This window comes from Pleurodeles waltl, chromosome 1_2 (assembly GCF_031143425.1).
Source record: "Pleurodeles waltl isolate 20211129_DDA chromosome 1_2, aPleWal1.hap1.20221129, whole genome shotgun sequence".
In the NCBI taxonomy this organism is placed as follows: Eukaryota; Metazoa; Chordata; class Amphibia; order Caudata; family Salamandridae; genus Pleurodeles; species Pleurodeles waltl.
The window spans coordinates 1,168,783,009-1,168,807,099 of record NC_090437.1 but is presented as its reverse complement, the minus strand read 5'-3'; the positions used below and the strand labels follow the sequence as shown (position 1 = coordinate 1,168,807,099).

Here is a 24,091-nt window from a genome sequence, read left to right as displayed (position 1 = left end):
CTTACTGTTGCTTGAACTGCCACCCAAGTATGAGTTGATGCCCGTACTGTGCCTGTGCTGGTGGCAAGGTGCGTATTGGTACTTGGTGCTTGTTTACTTCCAGCTGAGTGAAGCACCTGGATGCCTGGACCTCTGGACTCAAGCCTCTGCACCAGGGTAGGGAGTGAGCACCCTGCTGACTCCACATGGAGCCCGTCTCCAAACACTATACAGCTGGACCACAGGCAGGATGCAGACAGAGTGGGGGGGTAAGGGGTATGGGGCTTTGAGTACCTCCATGCCGCACACCTCAACCCCCCCATACTCCTGCCGCCTCACCTTCAACACTCACTCCTTAGTGTGTAGGGTAGGCGAGGGTGTCTGGACAGCTGCAGATTTCGGGGCACAGGCTCCTCCTGTTGCTGGCCCCTTCGAGTGCCGGACTAGGCCAGGTCAAAAATGGATGCTGGCACGGATGGCTCGCAGCACTGAAAGGGTCAGATAAGGCAGGTGAAGGCCGGGTCAGGGATGAGGCAGGCCGCACTCCACAGGCGCTTCCTCTCCCCGCACTTCACCTGGTGTGAGCTTGCTCCCTGCTCCTCGCTGCTCTCTGCCGCATTGCACCCGGCAATGGAGTCCTACGCCATACTCTACGTGCCTCTTCCTCTCCCTGCGTCTCTTCCTCTTGTTTGTTTGGAGACGCAAACCGCTTGCACAGTGCGAAGGCTTGGGGGATGTATTCTTGTAAAATCCTCCTGCACTGTGTCTCCTGAAGTCGCTTCCAGGTTTGAGTCTGAAACTGGCACGAGGAGAGAAAACTGAACAAAACTAGCATGGGAGAAAAACTACCCGCGGGCAAGTAACTCCAGTGCAGTCTCAAAGGTAGTCCCTGGGAGCCAAAGAGAAAGGGGGCAGGGACTGCTAAATTCCGAGACACTGATAGTCTGATTATACAAGGGCCTCAGAGAAAGTAGTTGTTTCCCGCCCCAAAGTGTGTCTGCGACTCAGGTGGGACGCAGTCTATGGATCTCGAACAGCGCTAGAGGAAAGGGCTGGCTACACACCAATAGTTCTAGGGTTGGAATGCCCTTTTGAGTTTGTGTAAGCCTAATAACGTTCATGTTTTAGGGGTTTTCACCAGCTCTTCGGTAATCTTTTCCCATGACAAGAGCAGAAGCAAGCCTACTTCCTGGGTTGAGAAAAAGTGGTTGGAGTGAAAGAACTCAAACGCTCAACAGATTTTAGCATGACCAAATCTACACATGCACATTTCCTCATGCGAAAATGCAGTTCACAAATATTTTCTAGGAGTACGTTTTCTTGGCCTACTTTTGTAAATACATGTGAATTCATGAGTGTTGTAAATCTGCACTAATGCAAGAACATACTGTGTGCACTTCTGTGATTTCTTTTTTTTTTTTTTTTTTACTTTACCCCTAATTGGTTATCCAAGATCTTTTGTTTTTATTAAAATTCTATCTCTTTCTCTATTTATTTATTGGCTGTCTTCACTTGGAGGGGTTGCATTCTACTCTTTCACAAACAGCATATTGGCACATAAAATAGATTTGTTCAGTGTCCTGAACTACTGTAGCAAGGTGTGCTTTCTGAGACCAGAAATATGTTTGCTTTTTGACAATGTTATGATGGTGAGGGCCCGGCAGCTCCCACCACAATAACGTTTTACAAACCCCAAGTCAAAATAAGACACCCAGTGACAAAAACAAAAGGATAATCACCAATGTCAGATCTATTAATTTTGCCCATGCTTGTTTCCCCCCCCCACCATCTTTCCCATAATATTTTTGGAACTGGTTACACTGATCTTTCCATTATGAATATTTTTCCGGACATAATAGCATGCATCACCATTTTACTGAGTGACGCTTCAAAGAAATGGTACCTAAATTTCACAGTTGTTTTACGCAAAATGTTTATTTTTCCTAGTTGCAGTTTTTTGTGAACATTTTATTTTGAAAGCAAAGAATCACCAATTTTGCTTTCAAGCTCCTGCAAATATTTGCTGGAAACCAGATAGCATGCTGGGAGCATTAGACATAGCCTCATATTATCAAACTTATATATGCGTACGCATTTTGATACTGCAACCACTGTCACTAGCGCAGTCAGAGCTGACATTTTCGTAGAGTGCTCATCCAAATAATAAAGACCTTGCATTAGTGAACCATAAATACAAGTTTGAACATCATTAACATATGGACACAAATATTACTTTAATTGCAGGCAGTGCTCTTTCCTGATCCTTGTAAACTGGCAGCCAAAGATTTTGTGCTGCACTGGGCTGGACCTACTTGTCCCAAGGACACAAAAAAAAAAAAAAAAATGAAAACTTGTTGTCCTTGACCCCAAACAATATGTCATGAGCATCAGGCTATAGGAATTCCACATCCCTGGCTCATGGACCTCCAGCTTTGAATGCTAAATAAGCATTCTTTTAGTTGGGAAAGAGTTAGCCGAAGATTGACCAACAGATGAAGGAACTGCAGGCCAACACATTCAACTTTGTTGATCCACGTCACAGCTCAAGCAGGATGATCATTATCACAGGATCGGTGCTGTGGCCTGCATTTAAGCTTATAATATTCATCTAGAAGGTTCAGTGATTCCAGGTGGTGGACTAGCCATTTGGCTGCTTTTTTCCCCCATCGATTTAGCCATCATGGACAGAAGAGTAATGGGATAAAATTCTTCAGATGTGAAGCATAAAGGCCAGGTTTTTATATTTGTGGGGAAATGCTACTTCTCTACCCAATTATCAGGGACCACACCTTAGGAGAAAGAACAGGTGATGATATGACACAGTATTAGACAGTAGGGCCTGTCAGAGTTCTACCACTTCTATCTCAGAAGGGAGAAGATGATGGTGGGGGGCTGGAGTAATTATTTAATTCCCACAGTATGCTCTCTGGTCACTGATATAGCTGCACTTAAGGGAAGATAAATTGGCTAAATCATTAAAAGGAGCAGGAGGGTGTGCAAAAGGTTATGTATTCAGGTTGGCAAAGGGTGGTTACCATCACAAGTAGGTCTCATGAGAGGTCTGAAGAGGACTCTGTGGGCAATAATAAAGCTAGATTTGGCACTTCATTTAGTGGTGGGGAAATTTAAGGTGAGCCACTGACCAAATGATGAATGAAAAGCTTTCAGTGATGCAAACTTTGAGTGAGAAAGAGGTATCTGACACATAAGCACCAACACAGCAATTGGTAGAAAGAGGTACTGTACATAGAAAAGCCTGTGTCCTCAGCCTGCAGCCCAGGGAAGTGCAGTTTAACGGCCACTTTCTGCTGAGGCACACTCACTCAACATGTGCCGCTCAAAAACACTAATCACTAATTAGAGTATTTGCTCTGTCAAAGTACAATCTAAAATGTTATCATCTATATGAATACAGCCTTCAAGCCACTTAAGGCACCAGGACCATTGTTTAGAGGTCATACATGCAATCACAACAATATTAACCCGAAAGCCAAACCATTTTTTTCCGATTACTATCACAGAATATCCCGACACACATAAAAAAAGTTTACATCAGAACACTAGTCGAAGATTCTTACTGGTGATATATAGATAACACTAAGTTAACAAACATATCAGTAAATCAACAAAAATGTATAAAGCATCGTGCAATGTGTTAAAGTGTCTAGCACAACAGTTGTGCATGGTCATATTACACTACATAATTAACAAACATGAATTACTCTAATGAAAGGCTGCAATCTTGACAGGCACATTAAGGAAAGAGGTACCAGTGACACGGCTACACAGGCTGAGATGGCAGGGTTTCGCTCAAGGTCCACAAGCGTTGCCTACAGCTCTGACCCCTCCGTCCGGAGTCAAAGATCGGGGCTCCAGCTGCGATAAGTAACCCCCGGAGGCAACCAGGCTGCAGCTAAAAGAAAGTTTGAATGAACCACATAGCTTGGAATCCTCCCTGAAATTAAGGTGGTGGTGAATAATTTCCTTTATACGAGTGTGGGGCCTCAAATGGTTACACCATGAGGCCCCAGATAAACAACAGAGTTGAAAGGAAATAAGGGAATCTTTCACTGTCAAACAGGAACAAATGAGGCATGCATATGGTGGCCCGTGTGGGTAGGCGTCTGTGGACTAGCAGGTCATTACAAGTCATCAACAACCCTGCCCCAAAAAAATGGAGTCTTACTCTGGACTGAGGAATAAGTCTGGGCTGCATTTACAGACAAATGAAGAGAATTTGTGAACTGAATCCCCTGAGTATATAATGCACCCAGAGAAAGGTTCGTTTTGCTCTGCTTGCAGCCCTACAGTTGAGAATGATGGAGAGACAGAAGAGCAAGACAGTAGGACTGGCAAGTGGAACCAGACTGCAGAGTAATTTTCCCAGTGATGCTTTTCGCTGGTGCCAGGACAAACTGCACAAGGATTTAACCAGTTGATAAAAGGAAAGGGGCAGGGAGTACATACTGATGGACACCTTAAAAGAACTGCATGAACAACGGAATACAATGCAGCAGAGACCAGTAGAAAGACTTAAATGGAGCATGCCGTTTTGCAGTTTTTGGAGATGAAGAAAGTGGTCTCCTTGGACGGGAACCTGAAAAAAGTCTCCAATGGTGATATGACCATTAAAATATCAGTTGTCAAAAAGACATCCGTGTTCAAGTTGTGTGGTCTCACTTCAATAGTTCTCATAGACAATAGATATGGAAAATGTACATTAATCCAGCAGAATGGGCCTCAAGGAACTGTGAATCAGACTTCAAGGCACTGCTGGAGGTCTATTTTGACCACACTCTATTATCAAACCCTGGGAACACCCGCAAGTTAAGAATGGGATACGACTGCCAATAAAAGACTCCAGGGCTGGTCAAAAGAATGGATGCATGGTTTTAACTGTCCTGAGTAACAAGCACACCAGAAGAAGGAGAGCAGTAACAGCAAACAAGGAAATCTCCCACCAGGGGCATCAAATTCTCTTTTTCTCAGACTTGAAATCCCTGCCTAACAATAAGGAAGAAAATGCAGAAACTAAGAAAGGAAGCAGAGAGGGGGTGGGGTTTAGCACCTCAATCCTGTATCCTGCTTAGTTAAGGGAAATTGTGGGGGTCAAGATGTCTGTGTTCGATTGGAAGTGGCAGCAGAAATTATGAAATTCCCTAGTCACAAAGACCATGATCGGTGAGAGACTACGTTATGTTTTACAAATGTGTAGGGAACACATATCACCCCGAGGGTATCTAGGTGCCAGGGAAGGAAGAATAATGTGACCCGTCTGAGGACGGCGAACTGGAAAAAGCCAGGTTTTCATGGATTGGAAATTAGAGGATTTTTCTTGTGGTTCTGCTGTGGTAAAGGAGTGATTCTAGGCTTTTGGAGTAACAAGCAAAGATGCAGCTTCCCACTTTGGCTCATTGTAATTGGGTCGAGGTGTAGGCTAGCCAAGCTGACTTGTCTGGATGGTGTGTGAAACAGAAAGCAGTTATTGATGTAGGCTGGACCTTAGTGCTTAAAACTTTGTAGGGCAGTGTGAGAAGTTTGAATAGAGTGCTTGTAGACTGCAAACCCGTGGAGATCGGCAATATTTTGAGATGCAAGTGCAGTTGGGTAGGTTGAGTGCTCGGTTTTGTACTACTTGGAGTCTTATGGTGAGTTGGGCAGCGAAACCTATGCAGAAGGTGTTGCCGTGGTGGAACCTGCAGGTGATGAGGGCTTGCATGATGGATCTGCAGGTGCACAAAGGAGCCCATTGAAGATGTTGCTGAGCACTTTGAGGGGGTGGATGCAGTCAGAAGCAACTGTGTCAAATTGGTTTGATATGGAGATTGGGCTGTCTATTATGGTGCCCAGTTTCCTGGCAGCATTCAAAGGGCAAGGAGTGGGGCCACCAAGCCAAGCACTAGAGAGATTTGCCTTTACTGAAAAGAATCACTTTGGTTTTGTTGCAGTGTCAGCTCATCTAATTGGCGATTGAGGATATGTAACTGGTGAAGTTGGCTTGGGTGGTGAGATTATTTTCTGTGTTGTTGGTGTACGAGAGGATGCTGAATCCGTGGGAGAGGATAATGCTGATGAAGGGGACCACACAGACTAACAGTATCGGGCTCATGTAAGACCCTTGGAGAACTTTGTATATAAGACTCGTTGTGAGCTAGGATGACTGACTGGGTGCATTTACAGAGAAAGGAGCTAATCCAAAATAGCACAAGCCAAACATTACTGTTTTGAGGAGGAGTTAGAGGAGAATGGGGTGGGAGATGGTGAAAATGCTTTCAAGAGATCATAGAATAAGGTAAGTTACATGACCTTTGTCCATTATGAGGCTAATGTCAGTGACTGCAGGGATGTCTTGGTGTTGTGGTTGGGACTGAAGCAGAGTTGTTAAAGGCAAGTGTTGATGAGCTTCTCTAGGAAATTGGCTGGGTAAGAGAGAAGGAAAATGGGACTGTAGTTGGCTATGGTTGGGGGAGGGGTGGGAGTGAAAGAGGGAGGCAGTGCAGTTTTTCCAGGAGTCAGGGTAGGGGACGGTTGAAAGAGATAGGTTGAGTACTGTAGTGAGAACTGAGCATAGAGGGTTGAGGCCCTTGGCAAAGCTGTGTGTGGACATGAGTCCAAATGGGCTTCCAAGTGGGTGGAGAGTTTACTGTTGGCCAGCAGTTTAGAGTGGTTTCCAGGGCGTTGCTATCTACAGAGTAGATGTCGTCAAGAGTGGAGAGGGGTGGCTGGGCAGCAAAGTTGTTGTAAATGGTTCTTATTTTTTTCTTAGTGTAGTTAGACAGTCGAGTGTAGAGTTCTCGGACAGGTTGATAGTCGTGGCACTGGCAAGGGTAGGGGGAATGTGAATTCTTTCACAAAGAAGGTTTCTTTGGTGGAGCTGTTGCAAATCTGCTCATTGTGTGCTAGGGGCGTGGTAGTTTTAAGGTGCTGGTGGTAGATCCAGAGGGCCACTCTGTAAGAACCTTTGTCTGTGTTATTGTGGGAGTGGCACTACAGTAGCACTACATGCCTTTTGTGTCGCTTCATGAGTAGGAGGAAATTGGTGTACAAGCAGGACTCTGGCTTGCAGGGAGGAGTGGGGAATAAATTAAAGACAGATGGGGCATCCACACCGGAAGTAATCCACGCACTGATGTTTGTGATGGTGTCTGTTAGGTCAGCATGGTGGGAGCAGCATCGAGATGAAGTCTGGCAATCCGAAAGTCCCCAGGGACTTTGTTCCTCTGGCATCAGGCAGTCTGTGTGTTGGCAGTTCTGGGCTGTGTGAGTAGTAGAAGCTGACGCGGATGAGGGAATGGTCTGTCCAGGTGAGGTAGTGTGCTGGTCTCCTGTGATGTTGGAGAGGTTGATGAAGATGGGGTTGAGGAAGTGTCCAGCTACCTGAAGGGGGTTGTGCATCTGCTGGGTGAGTCCCAAGATGTGAAGGTCTTCAAGGAGGGTGGTGGAGGGGTGGGTTAGTCAGGTCCTCTAGATGGAAGTTAAGCTCACTAAGCAAGATGAAGGAGATGGATACGAGGGTCAGGTTGGACAATAAGATCTGTGAGAGTAGAACTAATATAGGATTTGGACCCAAGGTTGGGGCCTTTGAGCGTGAGGGAAGAGAAGTGCTCCTCCTAGGAAGGGATGCTGATTTTGAAGGCGAAGTATACCAGCCAATTGCTTGTGTTGGGTGCGGTAATGCAGCAGTTGGTTTCCTGACAGTAGATGGGGAGTCCACCTCTGGGTTCGTTAATTTTGTCTTGTCTCACAATTTTGTACAAGCTAAGGGTGGCAAGTGCTATGTCCGGGGCAGGTCTGAAAGAGTGTGTAGGAGGTCACAAACTTCTATGATGTTGACAAGGCTGCAGGTGTTGAGAGGCAAGCAGTGTCTGCTTGTCACCCAGGGCAAATTAGTGTGGAAATCACAAAGCAAGAAAATCAGATGGGAAAACTGCACCACAATAGATTTCAGGACTATGCAAATATTTATTTAGTACTGCACATCACTATTTATAGGTGAACAGTTATGTATCAATATACAATCGCAATACACAGAGAGAAGTGTTTTCTTCCCACACTTAACGAGAATGCCCTAGAAATTCTACAGCATAGGAGCTTGGAGGAAGCTATTAAACAAATGGCTTAGTCTTTGCCAAAACAAGGCTAGATGCCTGCAAAACATCTAAATGTCATTATGCAATGCCTTCAGCGCACTTTTAGCATTACAGTGGTCAAAAGAGTTAGCTCCATTTTAAACCAGCAGGGTAACCAATACAGCGACAGAAGCTCTGAACCAAACAGTCAGCATATATCTGCAGTTTGTAGCAGCCAATTGTGCTGCTGATTTGAGACCCCAAAGCTGTACTCCAAGGGAAACACTGCTCATTCAGATAACACACCACTATTTCATACTATCTCCCTTATAAATTTAAATATAGGCAGCAAACGGAGTGCTCCCTGAAAGGGCTTCTTGGGAGCATAACCTTTGAAGAATTTAGGGTTACAGAACAATCTACAGAGAAGCAAACCATTACATATAGCATGACCAGCATGTTGCTGCATGCAACTACAAATGGGTGAAACACCAGTCAAAATATATTGATGTTATTCTACTTAAATTGATTGAACATTTATGAAAGTAACTTCCCTGTTCTCCTGGAGGAGTTATACCACGACTTGATGGGACAAACTTATCTCTTCATGATTTGGGAATATTCACAGAAGAAGATAGTCCTGATATAGGTATCTGTGAAACACTGCTCTGTACTGGTCTATTACGATGAGACTTTCTCATTAAAATCCAGTTACTGCTGCTTAAATTCACATGGGTAAAAAACAGCTAATATTTAAACAAATGGTCCCAGATAGACAGATAGGTAGATGAGGGTTGAGGTCTACAGTTTTCTCAAAATTGGTTACCAATGCCCTGGCATCACAATTAAAGGTGGATGTAGAAAGGAAGGAGAAAGCTGTAACCAAGCACTGGCATCTTGCCTCACCAGGTAATCTTTGTTTGTCAAGTAAACATAGTAATCCACCTGTGGAGCCACAAACTGCTACAGACACTACCTTATAGCCAGTGCCATTAGAATTATGTGAGTCTGGAGTTTTCTGTATATTTATAAAAATGTGCTGAATTTACCATGTAATCCATCATCTGCTGCATAATATGCAGATTTTACTGGAAAATCTTGTTACTAGCGCAAAGATTACTAAAAATGCAGCAACACATGTTGCCGCTTAGTGGAAGGCCATTCACAAAGGTTAAGCGGTCACTTTCATTTGCTTATTGAGGTGTTTTAGAGTTAAAATGGTACTAATGAGGTGAAACCTTTGTTCATACAGTGCTAATGTGAGTAAAAATACCAGCATAATGAAGATATAGTATCACAACATGAGTCACATTATTTGCCTTTCTTTGCTGTATAATCTAGTGAACCCTACCACACAAGTCTAGTGGCCCTGTCTATAGTACTGAACGAAAATACCAACACCCTTGTGTGCTACTTCAATACAATCCCTGCATATACCAATTAAAATAATCTGGCCTTCACAGAGGTTTAGATATCTCAGGCTGTCTGCACTGAGAACACAATAAGATGTAGAACCTGAAGAGACTTCACGATGATGGCTTACCACTGGATCTCATTGCCTGTAAACAAGAATTCAACTTGAAGGTGAGGGATAGACAAATGGTCACAAAATTAGATGCGACAGTGGAAATGTCAAAATGAATTTAAATGCCTGAAAAATCTCACACAAATTAAACATTTTTACCAAGGGCATCACTGGGACGGTCACATCAGTTTTATATGAACCTCTAACTGCTGTTAACTCCTTCCCTCAAAACTGGAATGAATAAAAAGACATCTCAGTCACACTATAGTGTATTTTGGAAGAGGGCTGCTAGTTCCTCAACATGCTCCCAACTCAAGGAATGCCATGTGCTATGCTTTCCAAAGTATGGCCAACGGGAAATTGGGCTCCACATAATGGAAGAACACAACATGCTGAAGTGCATGCCAACAACTAGATATATCATTTCATATTTGGTGTTCTCGTCAGAAAGCTCATCTCTTCTAAAGAGTGTTTTTTTTATATCAAATCAGGATACCAGGTAATCAGATATCATTTCAACTAGGTGACATGATAACATATGCTTTGGGATTCCTAGCCAGCGAACTAATTTCTCAACTTGCATCAACAGTCCAATAGCGGCAGCAGCAAATTTCATAGGAATGGGGACAGCTAATGGCAAGCACAACATTTTTTTTTAAATCGCAAAGTGCAGAATAAGAGACACATGATAAAAAAAGATGTTTGTTCCAAACCTATAACCATAGCTGTATTCAGCACTTTATAAAAAAGGCAGATAAAAATTGCATCAGAGTTGCAAACTCAGAAAATTATGTCTGACTTGTTTAGGTTAACTCTGCAAACTTTTTCAGATGACATCACTTCATATTTGGTGCATGTGTGACAAGAAGCAGCTCTTCTGGAGAGACTATTTTTATGTCAGATTAGAGGGATTACAGGTAATCCACTGCCACTGTTACTAGATGACAGAGGAGAACATATTACCTTGGGGTTCCCAAGCCAGTAAACACATTTCTCACCTCCTCCTTAAATAAACTTTAAAATCCCTAAAAGTTTCCTCTGTGAAAGAATGACAATCCAGAATTTGAAAAAGATAGTGTCCATTATTAGAGGCCTGATAAATATTTTTAACAATGTATGGGGCCTCTTTGTTCGATTAACAATTGAAATCACCGACTCCCCCTTAAAATGGGATCCAGGTTATTAATGAATACTAGAAATTATGTTAGGCTTCCTCATAGCCAACAAGCAGGAAGCAAACTGATTAAATGTCAAAAGTAATGCATTGGAATGCCTATATGTATTAGTACCATTGCTATCACTGAAGTTTTAAGATAGTTGCTTTAAACACTGTAGCTATTGTAAAACATTTAAAAATAAAAAAAAAATGGTGACCATCCAATACATATGAAAACAAGGGGTGAATTTCCCCAAATCAGAAGGTTGATTGGGGGGGGGGGGGGGGGGGGGTTGCATTTCCCATTGAATTTAACAATTTATGCCACACGACACAAGCAGGAAAGTAAGTCTTGTGGTAAACATGTGTGTTACACTACATAGCAATAGTACTAAATAGGACGAGAGTGAGGTACAAAAGGAATTGGTCATCCTCACTTCTGAGCATTTTCATTCAACTTTTCAATGGCCTTAGGATATTTGAATGTTAGGACAGCCACTAGAGCCTTATAGAGCGCTGCCGAGGGCTATACCGGTTGTTAAAGGCCCTAAACCCTACGGCTCAAGCCTATAATGAGGTGGTTGGCCTTTGAAACTAGTATAGCCTGGGGGCAGAAAGGGCATTAAAACATTTCACCCACTGAGAGTGGAATGTTCTAAACTTAAAAGGGAGAAACAGAAAGACAAACATTAGAATGTTGGATCAGAAGACTTACACCAGCCATTATAATCCCTGAGCTACTTCATTGTCTTCAATGGGGGCTTACTCTCCCTCGCCAAACCTCTTGCCTCATATTTAGCTACTGCACATGAGAAATGCCAAATCCTGCTTGCTGGATGACATAGGTGGGAAGACAACATAAGGTCACCTTGAAAGTCCAGGAACTAACTTATCAACCTAAACTGTAGTCAGGGCTTGAAAAAACCATGATCACTCCAAGTCTTATTTGATCAGGTCGAGCTATTTTAAATACTTAGTAGTCCCTTCTGGTGAGTGGACACTGAACAGTTGTTCTGTTCAGTTAAGAAGTGGCGGGGGCAATAAAAGATGCCTTTAAATCTTGTTCTTATGTCACATTTGCTCTGTGTCCACAGACAGACAGAGGTCAAAAGTCAGTTTTTCTTACAATTATTTTTCCTTCCGACTGGAGAGTTCCAAGACTTAGTAAGGTGAACTGTGTGACCTGCTGCTTAGAATATAAAATAAAAGGATATAGGGTGTCCGTTTTTTTTTTCTAACATACAACATATTAATGACTAAGTCAACTGTGCAAACATTTTAAAATATATTTCAGTAGTTGTAAAAGCCCTTTTCTATATATTTCTGTGTGATGAAAAAAAAATGTAATAGGATGAAAACAAATCCAAATACTTTACATATTGATGTGCAAAGGATATGTTTTCTGAAACCCAATTGTCACAGATTGTTAATACACTATATAGTTTTATCAGTAAAGCTGCAAGTTAGTAGAGCGTTTTTTGGAAATTTCTTGGAAAGTTACTGTGTGTAGATGACAATATGTTACCACACCATGTTCATGTAATATATTTATTAAAATGGAATGTTTCAACAAACTGAGAAATACTCCTGCCCTGATGGCAAGGTTGATAGTAAACTAAAAGAAGTCCTAGGTTATGTGGGCTATAACTCATGGGTATGTGGGCTAGATTCTTCTGATGCATACAGCAAACTTTAGTCTACTTAAGCAAAAAAAGCATTTTTGTACTGCAGAAATGCTGAGCTTACATATTTGAAGGTGCAATCATATGTGAGAAATAAGAAAAAGGCAACTCTAAACTATTTGCCTAGAATCACACAATTTGAAACCAATTAAGTATATTTCAGTTAGGTCGAGTGGATTACGGGTCAAAAACATTGCAGTTAGGTCGCGTGAATTATTTAAGTTACTCTACCGGCAGGTCTAGTAACATTTTTATGATTTTGAGCCTTGCGTATTCTATGATATAGACAATAATTGAGCCTAGGAAGAACGATGTTTTGTAGACATTAGATTCTCTGAGGATCCAGGTAGTTGAAAAACAGCCTAGAAATCTGGAGACTTTTTAAGCCCACCTTTCACTGGGTCTCAGTGATCTTAAGTGAGGAAAAATGATTAACAGTGAATTAATTCTCCTTATCAAAGTGGAAGCAGACGCCATTGAGATAATCAGCTTAATTAACCTAACTAGGAGACTAGTACTGGACTAAGTACCAAATAATTTTGTGTGTGTTACATTTTGAGTGGTAGAAACCTCAATTCCATTAACTTCTTAGACAGCCTAGCAACACAAAAGTCTCTAGAACACTGACGGGGCAACAGCTGTGATCACATAAAAAGAAGGGTCTTTTTTATTAGGCAGGGGAAATCTTTTGACCAATATTTTTATCTTTTATAGCCTGCTACAGTCAGGGCTGAGGGCAATGGGGTGGAACGTAGGTTGGCTCTTTTGCTCTCTTGTATGCACCCTGGACATCAACAAGTGCGATTTCTAGGTTTTATCTATAACCCAACAAATGGGTTAACCAGGTTTAGACAAGTTCACACTGCATTCAATAAACTTGGAAAAACCTACTCCCTGGTCTAAGTTTCTTCATTTATGACAAGAACCCGATTTTTGAGGATTGTGTCACTACTCTTGCAAGCTTTATGTCTGGATTCTCTCTGGGCCGGGAAGGAGGGGGGGGGGGGGGGGAAATAGTCAGCACACTAAGAACTGTACTCGGCTATCCTTTTGTCTTGTGAATACCTGGTGGTCATTTCCCCATCTAGAAGAAGGTGCAGTCTAACTACTGTCAGATGGATAGGAATAGTTGACTGCCACAGCAACTGTGTATCCTACAAGTGTACTGCCCTTTAATTTAATAAATTATAAATATAAGCACAAATAAATCGGTTCTAGATCACTACCAGTTGGAGAAGTAATGTCAGAACTAGATAAGGGAATCTTATTTTTTCATATTGGACTAGCACCGAAAGATGGTTACAGCAAACGCTTGTTGTAAAATGTTTGGCTGATATTTATCAACTCCTGTTTTTTCTAGGAGCCATTGAAACCAACATATGTCCACAGAGACCACCTTAAAAGGAACAAATAACTTCACAGTATCTTTTGGGAACCAGTGCTACGTTACTGTGCAGTACTCCGGTGGAGTCGTTAAACTTGGCTCAATAACTTGGCTCAATAACTTTGACATGGTGAACAGAAGAATCTCATTCTGTATAGTTCATTTACATGCTAATACTAATGACTGTAATGCAGATGCTACGTCTCCCCGCAGACTTGGGAACTTGGAATTGACCATGAAGTATAAAACCTGTAAGTTTTGCGATGGATCATTGCAAATTTGATGTGCTGGCCCACTTACGTAAATTTGCAAGGCAAACAAAATTACAGAATCGCCAGAGAATTCAGTCACTGAGTAAGCAAAACACCAGTTTTCCACTTTGGAACCGCTGAATGTTAGCAACAGATTGGTTCTATGGATGAAAAGGTACACTCACGCGTCACCACAAATCAGTAAAGTTGTATTGTTGATATAGTTATGTAGCTAATGTTTAAACTCTATTGGTAAAGCCCAACGCCAACATTAGGCACATATCAAAAACATCACCAATACCAATAATACAGTAATTGTTCCGTGAGACTGCTACATAAACCTGTATCTTGTTGATAAGAGTTCCAATAACTTTACAAACAAAATTGTGTTATTAGCTGACAGACTAGAAGTGCAGGCAGCTAGAGTATTTAGATATTACTAGACAGCTAAATCTAATCTTAAATAATGTATCTAACACTATCCAGGACAATTCATTCACGCATTCAATTATGTTAAGCAGCCTAAAAGTGAAGTTAGGCGGCCAAAAGTGTTCTTGATGCTAACAAGTCCTACTGTATGTTACACGTCCATACTTTTCAGCCCATACCTCACAACTTACAGCCACAACTACAACCTCCATCAAGCAATGCTTCAGACTTTTAAACCATGCTCAACATGCCAATGCAGAGCTTGGACAGTAACCCACTTTTAGTCTAACCACTAGCTGCCTAAGAAAAACCATTTACTTTCCAAGCCATTGGTTTCTTTTTTAAACGCTGAAGGATATGACAAAGTTGCATAAGGGAAAAACTCAAGGGCGCTTCTCCATCAAGCTGGAACAGGAAGAAACAAACCCTTTTCCGAGCATGTGACAGACTTGAGTGAGTTTGCAAACCACCAGTTGCCACATATCAGTTTGAATACATCACATGGGCATGGCAGCTGAGGCCTGGTACACCCCACTGCGAGGTTTACAATTAATGCACATCCTTTTTTGTGGTTTCGGGGGCAGTCCTGAAAACAAGGAGTAAAGGGGCTCATATGGAAGCGTGTAATGTGAACCCAGAGATGTGCAGTGGTAGGCGGCAGGGTCCGGTTTCTTGTTTACTTCAAGGATGGAGGTCGAGGCAGCAGAGTGAAAAGCTCATACCTGGCGAAGTTACCATAAATTATATTTTAGTCCCCGAGAAAGCAGCAGCCTCGGCCTCCGGTCCATGAAGTGCGGAGGTACCCATACCCGCGGGGCAGTGGGGCGGACTGTAAGAAAACGACGCCGGCGGCCCCTCAGAGTGTGTCTCACCTGGGCCCTGGTGGTCGCCGCCCTCCGGCTCTCGGTCATGCTGCGCCATGGCCCGACCCCACTGCTTGGTTTCTACCGGGAGCTGCCGCCGGGGGGCGGGGGCTGCTGCCGGTTCATCCCCCTCTCCGCCTCCTCCAGGTCACGGAGAGCCCTGCAGACAGAAGGAGGAAGCAGATGAGCGAGCAGGAAACAGCGGGCTTACCGAGGCATACCGTACGCCGTGGAGGGAAGGGAGAGCGGGATGCAGCTGTGAGGAGGGGAGCACCTGTGAGGAGAGGGAGTGGCTAAAGAGACCTCAGTGAAAGGATAGAACCACGGCCGACACCTGTGAACCGGGAGAGGGACACCTGTTACCGGGGTAGGCGCGCAGGGGAAATGGAGACCAAGCCTGTTAATATAAGGGATGAAACAACTGCGGTAAGAACGGGCAGGTACACACCTGTGAAGCGACAGAAGGGGAAGCGGCGGACATGGTGGCGGGGGAGTAATGAGAAAGCGGATACGAGAGTTAAATAGACCAGACACTCGTGAACGTGGCGGCAGAAAGCGGCAACTCCGAAAATACATTACAAAAAAAAGAAATGTGAATTGAGAGAAATTAAGTTTATATAAATAGGACATTTAACATGGATGGACAGGGGGAGCAATACGCAAAGAGACAGATGGAGACATGGATTGGGGGGCAGTAATGAGATGTGTAAGAAACTAGCAACAGAACGATATTCAGCCGGAGAAGCTGCGAAGTGAGCGAAAGATGGGTATGGTAGGAACAAGGCCCGGTTATTTTTTTTCTTCTTTTTTTTTTAAGGGGGTGGGGGGGAGATAGCAGTTGGACATATGGTAAAACAGATTTTGTTAGTAGGTCTCTGAAAATCTTGCAGTCCCGCGGTCTGCTTACTCGTTACGTTTTCATAATAAACACCAGTCACTTAACTTCACACTTCAGACGGTGAAGTAGCCAAACTAGGAAGGAAGCTGTCATCCTGCACAAATGAACAATAGGGGTATTCTGGTAAAATGTCCACTATAATAAACAAGCTATGGCAAAACCAACAGGTCTCATCTATACAAGAGCTACTGGCTTTGTCAATGTGTTTTGCCATTTTGTACACCTGTGTGGCTGCTCGTCAGCATGGCTAAAAGTTAGTGGCATGGAGTGTCAGAGTGGCGTGGGGGGAGTACAGCGTGATAGATGGGATTTGTTGGAATGTTGGAGCGCAGAGTAGGGGAAAGTACAATGTCATTCAAGGGAGTAGAGTTTGGTAGCAGAGTGTAGTGGAGTGGGATCGGATGGGGTGGAGTGGACTGAGGTAGTGGGTCGATTGGAGTAGGGTGGATTGGGTTGGGGTAGAGTGGATTGAGTGCAGTGGGGTGGATTAGTTGGGGTAGAGTGGGTTGCACCAAATGTAGTGGGTGGATTGGATTGGAGTGGGTCGGATTGAAATGGGGTGAGGGGAGTGGAAACGGGGTGGATTTGAGTGGGGTGGATTAGATTTGATTGAGGGGGTGGTTTGGATTGGAGTAAGAGGGCTGGGTGGAGTGGGTGAACTGGAATGGGATGATTGGACTGGAGTGGGGTGGATTGGGGTGGGCTGGATGGATTGGAGTGGGGTGGACTGAATTGGGGTGGGATGGATGGATTAGAGTGAAGTGGATTGAACTGAGGTGGACTGGTTTGGGATAGAGTAGGTGGATTCGAGTGGGTTGGGGTGGAATGAAATGTATGAAAAGAAGAAAACCACAGCACATCACAGGATCAAGGTGAGAACACTTTATTCTTTGGTATTAAATCAGGGCGGAAATCCTCTGATTTCATAAAACGCACTAGATACGTAGTATGAGAGCACTGTACAATTTTCATGTTTGTGTAACAACAGCCGACACGTGTTTCGTCATCATTGACTTTTTCAAGGCTTACTGGATGTGAACTATGAGATTATATTTGATAGGACTCCAAAAATTCAAGAACTGTACAGCAAAGTGTACACATAGTAGCATGGATGCATTCAGATTACATAGACCATGGTAAGTCTGCAGAGCGTCAGTGCTGTTATGAGCCGAGTGAGTATGGCGTCGTCCCAGAGGTGGAATGAAATGTGGTGGGGTGGACTGGGGTGTGGTGGGGTGCAGACCGATGGATTGGAGTGGGATGGATTGGTAGGGGTGGCTTGGATTGGTTTGTATTGATTGGAGAGGGGTGTACTGGATTGAAGTGGGAAGATTAAGGTGTTTTGGAGTGGAGTGGACTGGAGTAGGATGGATTCATGTGGACTGGAATGGGATAGATTAAAGTGGATTGGACTGGAGTGGGTTGGGGTGGATTGTATTGGGGTGAGGTGTGGACTGGATTGTAGTGGGGCGGATCGGATTGCAATGGGGCGGATCGGATTGTATTGGAGTGGGTTGTTTTGGATAAAAGTGGGATAGATTGGAGTGGGGCAGACTGGAATGGACTGGAGTGAGACAGGCCGTTTTGGTTTGAAGTGGGGCAGATTGTTTTGGATTTTAGTGGGCGGACTGGAGTAGGACAGATTGTTCTAGATTGGAGGAGGGAAGGCTGGAGTGAGGCAGATTATATTGGGGTGGATTGAAGTGGGGTTGATTAGATTGGAGTGGGATGGATGTAATTGGAGGGGGACGTATTGTTTTGGATGGATTGAGGTGGACAAACTGTTTTTGATTGGAGTGCAGCAGATTGCAGTGAGGAAGATTGTTGGCTGCCAGGTTAGGCAGTATGCAAGTGACATTACAGCACATGACATTAAAGGAAGTGACGTCACAAAAAGTTACATCAGATCTCAAGACCCCACACATATGTTTAGCAGGTCTATCATAAGTACATTTGAGCACATTACAAGTATGCATGCCAAACACTCCTGATTTAGGGGAAAAGGCTCATACTTTTGTAAGCTACACATAAAACAATGTTGCCTTTGGTCAACATAAAAGCTTCCTTTACCCAAGGATTGGACAAACATACCCAGCCTGCTCCACCAAGCATAATATTCCATATGCTGCACATTTTCATGTAGATGTGATTGCTTCAGCTGCCTGCTCTGTCCAGAGGAGAGGTAGCTCTCCATTGTGAAGTATGCTTGCTCAGGCCGCTCACCACTTAATGTGTCTATGGTAGCACCTACACACATTTTAAGATTGTGTCTCATTTTTCACCAACAGACCACGACCCAAGGGAAAGAGAAGGCAGAAAGGGTAGAAAGGGGACAAATAGGAAAACAATGATGAAGGCAAAAGGGGGGTGAAAATAGAACCTGAAAGGACAAGCAAGTCTAGAGTAGTGAAAGAAAAAAACGTTATGGCAACCCTGGCAATCAGCAATAGGACCTTAAGAAAAAGTTTGGGGCCTTGCATTTATGTTTTTACAAAATTACAAGCTGCCCCTAAAAGGTCTCTTCCACATTTAGCAGCAGACAGGTTTCATATTCTTATCGGTGGCATAACTATATCTATGCCACCCTCATATTCACCAGTGCATCCTGACAGCTCACCCTGAAATCAGTATAATCAGAACACCCAGACAAAGAATGGACCATAAATTTCAAAGTAAGAGAGATCAGCTCCACATTGAAATAAGTGTAGGCCACCTAGTGTCTACGGGTGGGCGAAAAAATTCCGCTGGCGGAGTTCAGTGTTCAGTCAGTTCTGGGTTTTGCCTAGAAAGCAGAGTTCTGGCAAAACTCCGCCAACCGCCGCGCAGGGGAATTTTTGTTCCCTTACATGGCTCACCAATTTTAAGTTGGAGAGCGAGAACTTGCGTTCCCCATTGCGTTTTCGGGCATTCACATTGAGAAAGTTGCCACTCGAGTAGAAAATCAACTCAAGCAGCAGAAAGAAGCAGCGCCCTCTAGTGCGCCATGTGGTGTCCTCACTGATTTTACAGCACAGAACAAACTTCCGGTGCTAAAAAGCCACACGAGCACAGCAACATGCTCAAATTCCGCTAGCTTGTGGAACTTTGTGGAATCTTGCTGGGCTTCTATGTAACGCCACAAGTTCCACCCAAGCCTACCAGTATCCAAAGATGAGAACGAAAGGGTGACAAAGGTAACTCACAAGAAGGCACAAGCAATTCCAGTTGCAACTAGCACTTTAAAAAATGTTGGCCTTCAGAAGGAAATTTAGCTAGGTTCCATAGAACAAAAAAAGTGGGGTGTCCAGGTAGGAACAGTGAGAGACACCACAAACTATGGCTAGTAATCAGAATCTATACTAGACTACCCTCACTAATAAGAAATAAGCATATCCTAGACATGTTACATTGCCAAAATGGTGCACTAGAGACGGCCCACTTGTTTGCAGTAACACTGCCCTTTGAGTTAGTCTTTGATATAAGCAGGAGAAATAAAGAGATGTTGATCTAATGGCTAAAAAGGACAATGTGAAAGCAGAAAACCTGGGATCAACCCCAGCTTCCCAACTTGACTAAAATGTAGGATCCTAGGCAAATCTCTCTCATGTATGATTTAATAGGCTGTAATGCTGCATCATGTATAATAAGAATCTAGGCCACATACAGGATGCACTGGACTTTCATGTGTCTTCTGACTGCCAGCCTCACTCTAACCTCATGCACCAAGAATTAAAGACAGACCTTAATCTTTGATGTGAAACAGGAAAAAATAAAGTAAGTCAGGCGAAGAAGGTGGCGGATGCCAGAGACTGCTTGCACATCTGCAAAGCGTATGATAATAGTGAAATCCGAGCGAAGTCATAAAATTTAAACAATATGGTGTTGGGTGCCAGGCTAGCCCTAACACCTGCCACCACAGGTGTCGGGGGGGGCCACACACTGAAGAGTGGGTGGTTGCCTAAATATTGAAAGAAGAGTGGCCAGGGCACACCAGTAGCATGAATCCTGATCCTGATAATGTTCAAGAATAAATAGAAAGTTCGTTCTTGGAAGATGATGTGTAGATATTTATTATAAGTGCAGGTAGAAAGTAGAAATCTCAATCAAAAGACTGCGTTGTACAAAATGACCATGTGTCCAGAGCAGCCAGATGGTGATAAATGGTCAAAGTTACAATAGGATGTTCGAATGTAACAATAAGTCAATGCAGCAAAACAGCCAACACTTGTTTCGTCTTCAAGACTTTGTCAAGGCTGTGGAAACATAGATGAAAAATACATACGTCGGTATAGTATAATTGCGCAAGGTGACTTCACAACGTCTAAAATTCTTTGTACAGAGGTAAAGAGAACAATCCGAGCGAAGGTGCAATAGAATTGTGTGAATTAAGTGCAGGGATGCGTATAGTTAATGTGACGACCAGAATGTAGTGTGAATGCCTCAACAGGTCTTATAGGTGACTAATTGAATCACGTTCCAGAAGAAAGAGGCAAACAAGTCAGTCTAGAGTGGAATAAAATGGCAACATCATGCGAGGTGAGATTGTCATAAACATGTCTACACAGTGTAATACAGTACATTTGCTTTAATTTTTTTTTTTAGAAAACAAAGAGTATTAGGGGTGAAGAAACAAGGGGGGGACGCGAAGTGTGTTGTGATGTGGATAGAAGATCTATAAATAGTGTGAAGAAAAAAGAGTAAAGTAAGAAGTAATTGAAAGGGGGTAAGGTCCCTTCAGATGTATATAAAACATTATATGTAAACACGAAAGGTACATAGATCAAGCTGCTGGTAGTCGTGAGTCCCTGGGAGAAATCAAATAGTATTGGCAAATGATGGCCATGATCAGCCTGGGGTATAAAACAACAAAAAATACAATTTAATGTAAAGCAGGTGTTATGCAGAAAGCTACTTGATTTTAAAGCTACATATGGAGTACATAATCTGGTACGCCAAGTTCTATATTGTCGCTGGAGCGTTGCCTCGTCACTAGCTTTTCCAAGGTTGCTGTGATTTTACATGTGTAATATTCTTTACACTTTCTAGAAAAACTCGAAAAGTGAAGATGGAGCCTATCAAATTAGAAAGGTTTTCTCACAACGCAGTTAAAACTTCTAAAGGAACGTTTTACTTAGTCTTTTTATGCCTCATAAATGGGGAATAAACACTACCCTTTGACAGGGGAGTGGGGTTGGAGAGCCGAAGAAAGTTAGTGTGCCTGCCCTAGGAAGACTGTGTATATTATTTATACACAAAAATACATGGGTGGATGTACAGGAATACCCATGCAATGCTTACCTGACGCACAGTAACTTAAGGCAGCGCAATGTGCTGCCTGGGTTTGTTTAAAAAAAAAAAAAAAAAAAAAAAAAACTAAGCCACACAAAAACTATTCTATGCGACTATTTCCTCTTTGTATGTGTGCAAAATGCAGCATGCATGCAAAGAGAAAAAAACAAGAAGAAATAAAGATATTTCTCCTTGTTACACCAGCCACAGGTAGACTTCACCAGCTTAGTGCAAACCTACATTTACAAGTCTTTGTAAATATGGATTTGCGTCAAAATACATAGGTGGCTGCTTGGGAATGACCAAGCACCACCCATGTAATGCCTACCTGGTGCAAGGTAATCCAAGGCAGGGCAATCGACTGCCTGTTAGTTTTTTGATTTCTTTAAAAAGCCACAAAAACAGGATGCGTGTGTGTGGTACAGTAAATCCCAAAATAGGTTTTGTATCAAAGCTGTGCCAGAAATGTCAAGCAACCCCCAAAACAAAATCTGGGTCTCAATTTATACAGTTATTTTTTTTAAACTCTGCTAAAAAAAAATGAAACATTGAGACACGCGATAGTAAATCTGTTCTGCTTAGTTGGTTACAAAGTCTGAATTTAAAAATATTTTATGGGGTTATGGCACCTGCTGTAGAGATCATATTTACTGGGAACACTAAGAAGGAATAATGGTAAGAAAATTAGTGGTTAATGAATTTGCTGAAAAGATCTGTGTTTTGCCTAGTCGTAGTTTTGACTCAAAATATCACAGAGTTAATGCATTTCCTGCAAAACACATCATGTAAAATGCAGATTACAGATTTTTATTTAATGTAGATATGTAAGTGGGTTACTGCTTTTAACATAGATCCGTTTGTTACCTGCAGTTGAATTGTAATCCTTCAAATATGGCACAGTGAGCTATGAACAATGATATGAGACTCCTACAAATTGTAACCCTCACGGTCTTATTTTGTGTACACAGATTTACAAACGTTTGATTTATTGTCAAAGTACTGTGTATGTGTGATGTACAATGCTCCAATACCATGTATTAGGATGAATAGCGCTATAAAAGAAATAAAAAAAAAAGTCTTATTTAAATTGTTATTTTGTGTGAATACTGAGACAGAGCAACATATCCGACATTCTTACAGCACTTGCATAGCTCTTATATACAGGAACTGAACAAAGCCAAAACTGTGCCTCTCAAGTACGTGTGAAGTGCTAACAAGCTGGGTGCTTTTGTTTCCCTTCCACTGCATTTACAACAAGGTGTTAGGCTCTAGGTAGCTCCCAGCCATGATAAGAAAGTCCCCTTCCTGCATGTTGCTGCCCGGATCAAAAGCAGACAACATGAAGGTGCTTCTGAATGTGACCTGCTGTTTGAAAATTATACCAGGACCAGTTATTGGCAGGGTGGACAGTGTTCACACTGTGAAAATAGTGGGTGGACGCTGTCCACCTGAGTGTAGCCCAGACTTGTGCCTTGACAAAGCCAATAGACTTTGCCTTGTAATTATTTTGGCTCTCAATGCTTTTTGTCAATGCTGGGCGCCATCAACAAAAAACAAAAAGGATTTGGTGATGCTGCTGCTGGCTGCACTATTCTTTAGGCAAATACATGCATTATGATGAATGTACACACGATTCACTATGCATACACAGGCCTCTGGATTGAAGCAGGCACTGTTATTTTTCCTTATTGGCTGATCTAAGATGGCATACACCACCTAGAACAATAGATGTAAAGAAAACATGAAATTGTATGTGCATAAAGTGCTTTTTGTGCAACAAACAGCCCAGAGCAAATGGCAGCTCCCAGAACCAAAAAAAAAAAAGTAAAAAAAAAATGTAAATGCCTGCTAGGGGTAGAGGAGCAAAACTGAAGTGGTTAGTGGAGTAAAGGAGGAGCTAATAGGCTGAGATGAATTTAAATAAAGCCGGGTGGGGAGAAGAGGTGAAAAGCAGCACACAAGAGAGAAAACAGAGCATGAGGAGATGGGAGGCGGAGAAGCACACAAAAAAGAGAGAGTGCAAGAGCACAGGAAGTCAGGTAGAACGCAACACATAGTCCAGAGTGGGGAGAAGCACTCAAGGGATAAAGCTAGAAAACACACACACACTCATTGGGTGCTTCACAGAAGACGCCCGTGAGCAAGAGAGCTGGAACACAAAGTCACTTATGGACTGCTTAACCAAAAAGAAAAAAAGAAAAGTCCCCTAAAAGTGAGCTGTGGAAGTCAGCCAATCAAAAGAAAGGTTATGGGGCTGTGCTGCAGGGGAAGGACAAGCGCAAGCCGAGGAAGGCAAGCCATCAATTAAGAAGCAAGCAAATAAAAGTGACAAAGCCAAACAGTGGTGAGCACCTGATGAGCTCTAGACCAACAGTAGGATTTTGCTAAGCTTGCAAACAATCTCTCGAAACTAAACAGCCTGCGCTACCTAGTAAGTTATAGTTTTACAATGCTGCCACAGTGAAATTGGCAACAAATGTGACAGCGAATATGTTCTTGTTTACTTACCTGGTCCCTAAAGGCTGAATTTTAAAATACCTTATGGGGTCAAGGCATCTGCCGCAGAGAGCTTTGTGTGCGTAGCAAT

General features: G+C 42.9%; 1 protein-coding gene across 5 annotated transcripts in view; it reads right to left on the bottom strand.

Moving 5' to 3' along the window:
* TBC1D14 (TBC1 domain family member 14) overlaps window positions 1-24,091 on the bottom strand; it is a 490,570-nt gene that overhangs the window by 446,923 nt on the left and 19,556 nt on the right. For 2 of the 5 annotated variants that reach the window (XM_069203189.1, XM_069203191.1), the window contains exon 2: window positions 15,348-15,498. The exons of 2 other annotated variants lie outside the window; for them this stretch is intronic. In XM_069203189.1, the coding sequence (XP_069059290.1) occupies window positions 15,348-15,396 (49 nt within the window). In that variant the 5' untranslated portion in view covers window positions 15,397-15,498. Of the gene's footprint in view, window positions 1-15,197; window positions 15,229-15,347; window positions 15,499-24,091 lie in introns of those variants that run through there. One more of the 5 variants, XM_069203195.1, reaches the window with a different exon arrangement.